General features: G+C 34.3%; 1 protein-coding gene across 1 annotated transcript; it reads left to right on the top strand.

The window, feature by feature from the left end:
- The first annotated feature begins 4,736 nt into the window (after positions 1 to 4,736).
- On the top strand, positions 4,737 to 5,714 carry LOC149170826 (uncharacterized). Its single transcript, XM_089427372.1, has one exon. It carries the CDS (start codon positions 4,831 to 4,833, stop codon positions 5,455 to 5,457), a length of 627 nt encoding a protein of 208 aa, XP_089283498.1. The 5' UTR covers positions 4,737 to 4,830; the 3' UTR covers positions 5,458 to 5,714.
- Positions 5,715 to 9,406: the final 3,692 nt, after the last annotated feature.

Raw genomic sequence — 9,406 nt, 5'->3', positions numbered from 1 at the left:
AAAGTTTCTGTAGAAAAAAGGAAGGACCTTTTGAAAACTTCTCCAAATCGCTGATCCTTGAGAGGGCCATTTAAAACTGTTCCTATACCAATAATAGATATCTTCATTCTCAAGGTATTTCATTTTAATAGCTTGACTCCATAAGCTTTTCCCAAAAACCGCTCACCACAATGATTTGCATAGTAGTGCCATGCCAAAGAGACGTAGATTCATGATGCCCCAGCCCCCCATTTTTTTTGGGAGGGAGATGTTTTCCAGTTTTGTAAGATGATATTTCCTCTTTTCCTTGCATCCTCCCCAGATAAAGATTGCCATTAAACTGTTTAACTTTTTAATAGTAGCTGATGGAATGTAATACAGATGCGCCCAATATACACAGATTTGTGCAAGAACCGACTGTGATAGTATCATTCTGCCAGCTAAAGATAAACATTTAAATTCCCACCCTGATATTCTCTTGTAAAATATGTTAATGATCCATGACCAATCAGAAATATTGTAACCCGTGGGTTTAAGATGATACCCCAAGTATTTTAACCCCTCTTTTATGGAAACTGCCTGAATGTTATATAACTGTGAGATATATTCCATCTCGTCCATATTAACCTTACCATAATGAAATGTGGATTTTCCTTCGTTGATATATAATCTTGTAGCCCTTTGAAATAATTTTAATATCTCATGCAATATATGCCAAGTTTTTCTATAAAGCATAGCTAACAGAAGAACATCATCCACAAAGAGGTTGTGCGTAAAGGAATTACCTCTGGAGATGGAAAGAGGGCCGATATTCCCTGCAGCAACCGCTTTTTTGAGGTGTAGACTAAGGGTATCCATGACCAAAATGAATAAGAGGGGAGACAGGGAGCAACCCTGACGGAGACCTCTTTTAGCTGAGAAAAAAGATGTGGGGTATCCATTAATGAGAATCGCGTAGTTGACTCCTTCCACACATGCCATGATCCATTTAGTGCACAGGTCATTTAGCCCGATCTTGATAAGTAAACATCTCAGATAGCTCCAATCTATGCAGTCGAAGGCTTTTTTTAGATCAATTTTAAGTATGGCAGCTCCCATATTTTTAGTTTGCATTGAATGTAAAGCTTCCTGAGCGATGGCCACAGCTTCTAAAATGTTTCTGCCACTTAGAAACCCATGTTGTTCTTTTGTGATATGGATTGATAAATTGCCGCGGATTCTCTCTGCTAAAATTTTAGAAATGATTTTATAGATGACATTGCATAAAGAAATCGGCCTGTAGTCTGCAAAAGAAAAGGAGTCCTTTCTTTTTGGAATCAGTGCTATATAGGTGGATGAAATATTTTGATGAATTCTCCCTTGTATTCTGGTTTCTTCCACCATCCCCAAGATGTCGCTTTTCATTATATCAAAGAAGTGAATAAAAATGTCTATGGTCCAGCCATCTGGGCCAGGACATTTGTCCTTTTTAAATGATTTCATTACAGAGAGTAATTCTTCCTCGGTTACAGCAGCAAATAGTCTTGCATTATCCTCTTCATCAAACATTTTTGGGAATGGTTCTATGCCCCATATAATATCATTTATCTCCCTGTTATTCTCCCGTTTGTATGCTTTTTTAAAATGTTTGACAGCTTCCTTGTAAATATCTTCTTGGGAGTGCAAATAATCTCCCTCTTCATTCTTGCTTTGCCATATTGAATTGGAAGCTCATCTTTTTCTAGCAAACAGGTGAAAGAACTTGGTGTTCTTATCACCCTCCTTCAGCCAAGTGACCCGGCTTTTGATCCACCAAGAGATTTCTTCAATATATTTAGAATTTACTTTAATCTATGTCATTTTCAGGACACTATTGTTATTTGCCCACAAATATATGGTTATTTATTTCATGGAATACAAAATCATAAATAGTATTATTATTATTTACAACCTATTTACTTTTAAGTGGAGCAAGCCCAAATATATAGAAATCAAGTGAGTGCTAGGAAGTTTAACAAATCCAAATAGAATGAATTCAGTTAATCTAGCAATGTGTTGTAATTGTTGTATTAATCCATTTTTAGTTTTTATATACGGTTATTGTCATTTTTTTAGGTAGACATTAATTTGTATTGATTAAGTATTTTTTTTTATTGGACATGTGTCAACTCCACATTGAGCATGGACAAACTTAAACATCCCGCCCATACTGGGCTATAGAATGTGACTCTCACGATAATGATAATGTTTTAATTTACCTCTAATCCAATTAAGCTATGTTAAAGTTCTAATTTTCCTCTAACTATGAAAAGTAATTTACCTCTAATCTAATTAAGCTATGTTAAAGTTCTAATTTTCCTCTAACTATGAAAAGTTGTTAGCGTCACTTCAAAAGATGTTTCCATGTTCTTAACAAAAGAAAAGCTTCATTTGAAATTATTTTAGAAAAATTGGCCAAACTTTCCTCTTTAGAATGTCTCAAACATAAACCAACCTTTCAATGTGATGAAAATAACCTAATGTTACAATATTATAAACAAAATTAGACAGAGTAATGTTTGTCCCATTACAAAAATTTAGTAACATTGGTCACATTACTCATTAAAAACATTAATCAACCTACATGAACCATATCCATATTTTATGCTAATTCTAATACAATTTGAAAATTAAGAATGACAACTGTGCTTGATGTCATTGACAAATTTTTTAAAAAATGAACATCTAAACTAATCATTTTTCATTCTAGGCGGACTTGTCAAGTATCCGCATAAATGAAAAGTTAAAAATGTACACGAAGTTCACACGTCTTACACATTAAGATAATGATTTCAGCGATAGGAATCCTCTAAAATAGTCTTTTTTCTTTTATATGGTCACGAGCTTCTGACCTGGCGCTGTATATGACAGCATAAACCACTGGTTTAAAATTCATTAAATATTAATTCTAAAGAGGCTAGATGTGATTCGTATCTTAGAAGTGCGGGAAGTTCCCACGTATGGCCGCCACTCGAATCGGGGATGTCACATTCCATAAAGCGTGTACTTCGCTTTTCTCAAAGTAAATGGGACCCTCTCGTTTACGAACGGGTGCGTGGTATATTGCAGCATGTAATGGTCCATCTGAACCTACGAGAAAAAATGTTTTTCCAAATTCATCTGTTAGAAACTACCTTGTCACATTGGAATTTTCTTAGAAGATTAGGTGGACTCTTTATTGATGTTAAGGCAATTCACGAGGAATCTTTAACAACCATTTCGATACTAGAATTATTTTAAATGATTACAGTGGACACTATATTGAATTTAAAGCAACACTTGAGGAGACTTTCCGTTAATAATCGATCTTCTCTGGTTGTCTACGCTGCTCTTCTCTTTTCTTTTTTAAGTTATGGATTTAAAATAAAAAAAATTAGCAATTTGGTTGAAATAAGGATTATCGAACCAATCAACCAGATTCTATACGCAGCGTGGTGAGCTTAAATCAATTGCAGATTTCAAAAATATTTTAGAACTACACAGACTGGACGCAGTCAAAAAATTGACCGCGACTATATTCGTGTAATCCTAAAATATTTTAAAAATCTGCAATCGACTTAAAGCTACCCAGCCTAGTGTATAATGTTACAGAACAATTTTTTTCCTTTTGTAATAATACATAAATTTTTTACTACTTGGTCGAACCAAATTCCAACCACATCCATCTGTGGGATCCCAAAATATTCCGAAAAACTACCATCAACTTAAGGCTACGCAGCCTAGTCTATACTGTTATAGAACAATCTTTTTCCTTTTGTAATAATACTTGAAATTTATACCTACTTTGTTGAGCCAAATTCGAAGCACATCCTCGTGTAAATGTTAGAACAATCTTTTTCCTTTTGTAATAATACTTGAAATTTATACCTACTTTGTTGAGCCAAATTCGAAGCACATCCTCGTGTAAATGTAAAAGGTACTCTACGAGTCTTTCCTTTTGTTATAATAATTGTATTTTTTATATAATTTTTCAAAAATAGCAGCGGGATTGCCTGCCAAACTGCCTAAAGTGACAAAAATATTCATTAAAACGATGGAATAAATTACTTCATTTTCGTTGGATCACATGTCATCACCTCCGTCCAACCACTATAAATGTTGGACGGTGAATCCACCCAGCAAATCACCATTCCCCAGATTTTCTAGAATTTAAGGCAACGGCTAATGAGTTTACTATACGGCATTAAATGCTTGTTTAATTGTAAATTCGATAGTCATATAAAATACACGGGTGGGGTGATTTTCTGAACACTCCGTCTTACTGAAACATTTAATGATTTTTTGAACACTCCATCTTACTGAAACATTTAATGCCCTATGGCAAGCTCGTTAACTCTTGCCAAAATTTACAGGATGAGATTAGTCAAACTGGAGAGGTTTATTAAGTGATGCAGGACAAGTCGGCCATAACCACATACCTACCCCTGAAGCTTGATCGCTGTTTTAAAAAGACTGGTAAAAGTGTGTTATCCCAGTCGGTCACTGGAATCTGCTTTCCAAAAGCATTCCAGCATTCAAAAATGGACAGCTTTGTCGTGAAGACATTTTAGAAATATTTTAAATAGGTGGACATGCTGGACGGGAGGAGTCATGCTAGACGTGTCTAACTCCTTTACAATTCACTGTATTGGAACCAAAACACAATTATAAATATAATTATTTTGCTCACCTTGCTTGTACCATTAAAAGTCTAAACACTATATATAGCTAATCCTGCTCTCCGCTACTATCGTATCAGGAAAGACCAGCCCTTCTCTGCAGGCAAACCAGCATCATCCTCTCCTTGCAACACATTTGTCTTGCGTGTTTGGATCTCCGTCCCGTCTATCGACCATGACTCAGGCGCTGCTCAGGAAACGCGGCCGTGATCTCGAGGCTCTGCCGGATTCTATAGACGTCCAGGAGCGGAAACGTTTTCACGGCGAAGAAACAGATGGGTTTCTTCATCTACTGCAATTAAATCAAACTCTAGGCGAAGACGATGAAGAAGATGGATTCTCTCCCAGTGAGGAGCTCGTAAACAGAGTCATGCGAAGCCTAGAGGAAGAGATTGCCACGACATGTTCCACTTCTTATCCTTCCCCTAACTCCGGGTATAATTCTGCGGCCACTGATATTTCTAGCAACCAGGAAGGCCTAACCCGAGATACGGATTCGGGGGTTGATCTATGTTATCTCCTGGAGGCTTCAGATGAGGATCTCGGCATTCCTCCGAGCCCCGTTCTGGACTTAACGGAAGAATTCTGTCGATCTTCAGAGAAACCATCAGACGGGTCGTCGGGGAATCTGAATCTTATATCCCTTTGTGAAAATTGGCACTGCGTGGATGACTTCGAAAACTTTCAACAGTTCGAGTTGTACAATGATGTCTGGGATGCGACCAATCTTGAGGATCACCGGAAGAGAGATTTTGTCAGCCAGGTCATGTTATTTGATGGTGAATTTTTTCCATCTGCTTGAAGACTGTAAACTGCCGGTGGCTTTGAATGAACGCAACCTTTCCTTATTTCTGTATAGTCGGTTCTTCAATCTGGTGCAGATGAGAAATTGCTGTAGTAGACAAACAACAGTTGTAGCATTAAAAAATTCTTTGGTACCTTTCAAAGAAATTGTGCTATATAGTTTTTGGCATTCTTACAGATTTGGTATTTCGGATAAATTTTCAATACCGTTCAGATTATTCTAAACTATGGTATAATTGATCAGAAATTCGTTTTCCTGGATTTTCGTGGAAGAAAAAAAACTAAAGATGATATCCATCCAGAATGTTTTATCCCTAACATCTCAGTTTAGGTTTGTTAAAAGTTTGCTTGCACTTCGTACTAATCCCAATTTTCAGTTACTTTATTCCCAGCGATACGCTCATAGCTTTTGTTTAATGCTTTAAGGTAAGGATTAACAGTTTTATTAAAGACGAATTTTATATACGATCCATATATTTGAACAGGTCGAAAACAAACATTCTCTATTTATTATAACAACATTCTTTCAGTTTCAAATTCAACCCTTAGAAGTTAGGAGTCTGCGACATTGACGATGGCCTCATCCTCCTTATGTTCAACGAAGGATAAAACAACAACGGGAGGAGGGCAAATCTTTCACTTACTTGAAAGGAAATGCGCCAGATGTTGCCAAGTACATTTTAATATTTGCCTTACTTTTTAATATCTAGGAAGCACTTCTGCAGGGTCCATGTAATGGCCCCAAACAAAATATTATGGTCATTCAAGATCGATGCATTCGTTGATAAAAAATTTGACACTCATCATAAACAATAGATATTTCATCTTCTAACCAATCATATTTTATAACATGGAGTTGGATTAAAGATATTTTAGTACTGTCTCTAGAATATCTGTAATCGAGGTTTCTTTTTGTCTGCGAGTGTGCAGGTTTTGGTTGTGTTAGCTTTGTGTGCATCTACACACTATTTTCACCAAGATCATTTTTTCCTTCAATTCCCAGTGTATCTTCCCGTTTTCCCTTCAAACAGATTCAGAAAACATTAGCATATTTCTTCTTACCTACTTTAACCACCCTTCACTTATTCTTTCCTTTATAAACTTGATTTGATATCAAGAACTGTGTACAACACTGCGTCTGAACAGTTTAGGCGGAGCAATCAAAACCAAGAAAGATGAAATAGAAAGCAAAAATACACTCGAATCGTAAAGTCTAAAGTTCACAAAATATTTAACCAGTTAGATTCATATATTCTATCTCTAAATACCGAACAATATGTACTTAGTCTTCCCCTTTTTAACTCGATTTTGTGGCGGAGGAATTCTTAATATTCATATGATTTCCTTTTTCTCTTCCCTTCTGTTTTCCATTTAAATTTATTATTCATAAGTGTTTCTTGTTTATGATTAATTTATTCAGTTATTTACAATTTCCTTTTGATTTATTATATTAGTTTTACATAAAAGTGGTCACAAATCATCCGACATAAAATTTTAATATATATTCCATGGTAAATAATGCACAATTAAATTAAATTAAATTAAAATGAAATAGATATACATAAATTAAAAGTGAAAAAATAAATTAATTTAAACGCGTATAAAACAAAATACTATTGAATATAAGGATTAATTTTTTTAAGTGGAAATTTTTTAAAATAAATATAAATTACATCCATATCACTGATCTTCTTATTACAAGTCCAAGTTCAGTTCATTTGTTTTCTATTTTGGTTGATCCATGTGCTCAGTTTTATATTATGATTTGTACAACGATATTTTTCTATTTTAATGTTGTATGTGGTTTAAATATTTGAACTCAACATCATCCAATACCTTTTGTCCAAACTCATTCGTATTCAAAATATTAGTTTGAGACATTCCCAAAGGGGGTTTGATATTAAGATGATACCGCATAATTTTTCACATGTCGATGTTTCGTTGCTTAAACCGTGTCTAAAGGCTTCTTGAACTATCATTGGATTATCATTTCTTTCTATTTTGATATTTCTAAATGAATAATACTTTATCTATGTTTAAATGATTTATTTTGAGAATTTGTAACATTTTTTCGGAGAAGGTCATGTTTTTTTATTTATATAAGAGAACTATAAAAGGTAATATATATAATTTATTTTTAAATCATTTCCAAATTTTTATACGGAATAAAGATGGGAGATACAACTCACAAATGAGGTATGGTTGAATCTGAACACGACCTACACTCACACTTGCATTTATTAAGCCAAAAACAATTACATATATGGTATTAGAAAGTATTATTTTGGAACCTAAGAGAATATTTTATTTTCGAATATTTTTAAATGGTTATTGTTGGTTTATAAGACATAAAGAGCTTCCAAGGGGTCGTATAGCCTAAAATTTTAGTGGGACTTCTATTTTTCAAATAGACAATAGTACTAATAGCTTCAACCTATAATTTATTAGTAAATTTTTAACTTTGATCATGCTTCATGCACATTTTACTCAAGTAATGTTCTCTTTTCAGCTACTCGATTCCACTGTGGAGTATGTGGCACTATGTACTATCATACAATTCTATGGGCTCTGTATTACTTGATGAATGCACATGATGTATATTCTCGCCCCTAATCTAATTGGAGGAACCTGGTGGGTTAAACTCTTTAAAGTATTCAAACACATCACTTTTCTTTCTAATGGCATACACCCACATATATTTTTTGCAATCCTCAGTAAAGATCAAAAATAATATGCTCAACCTAATGATCTTGTCTGCATAGACCCAGACACATTCGTATGCTCAAGTTGAAGAGTATGCATCTTTCTTCTGTTTCTATGAACAAGTAACTCTTCCCTATGCATCTTCCTTAATACTTGACCTTCAGATGTAGATTATTCATTATTAAACAATGGGAGTCCCTCTACCATTCTTTGTTTATGATGTAGCAACAAATCATGATACTTAAGTTGGCCATACCTTTCATTACAAAGAATTTATGTTGTCATGTTTGTGGATACCAATGTTTGATGATTTTTCTTATCACTTCAAGCATGTATAAATTGCTAATTCTTACACATATTGCAATAAACTTGAAGTGATACTACATACCATTTACCACATAGTGTGCCTTTGCAAACTATTCCTTCATATTTTGATATGTTTTAGTGGAAATTGAGAATAGGTTCTTCTTAATACCATGCACATACATCATAGTATGAATTTGTTTACCACGACAATTTTGTAATGTTACATGAACATCACCACACACTTTGGTTTGGTGTGAACGATCATCCCCAAGATATATATTTGCACCCTTGTTAGTTTCATAGAAATTTTCAAGACAATTCTTATTACAAGACATGTGAATGAAGGCCCTAGAATAAAAAAAACCATGCATTTGAACAATTGATGTCGGTAGATAGTGCACCACCTAAAATAAACAATCTAAGATTTTTTAAGTCATAATTCATTGATTTTCCTCTATAAGAAAAATAACCATTGTGCCTTCTACTTCTGTGTTTTCATTCATGATACTTTTGTTTTTAATATCTAGAATAGTGTCCAAGCTTCCCATAGTAATGACATTTAATTCTAATATTACCATTTGGGGGTGTCATATCTTGTTGTGGTTTTTCACATGGAAACTTTCAATATGATCTATTTCCATGTGGTGGTATTCCTCGCTTACTTCCTTCCCATGAATTTCCTCTATAAGATTGCTTCCCATTCACCATTAGCGCCAAATCAAAATTTTGAGGCCTAAGGTTATTTCTCCTTTATTCCTCCTGAATAAGTGTACTCGCTAGCTCATCAAAAGTGTGAGCTTACTCCTTCCTTCAAGACCTATAATGAACATATGATATCCATCAAGCATTCCATTTAAGGTTATGGTAACTATATCTGCAAGATTATCTTTAATGTCTTTAATTCTCGAAATGAAATTACTAATTCTTTCATTTTCTTC

This window comes from Pinus tabuliformis, chromosome 4_2 (assembly GCF_031772625.1).
Source record: "Pinus tabuliformis cultivar Carrire ecotype Pingquan chromosome 4_2, CPIR1, whole genome shotgun sequence".
In the NCBI taxonomy this organism is placed as follows: Eukaryota; Viridiplantae; Streptophyta; class Pinopsida; order Pinales; family Pinaceae; genus Pinus; species Pinus tabuliformis.
This window is presented reverse-complemented; position numbering and strand designations above follow the sequence as displayed.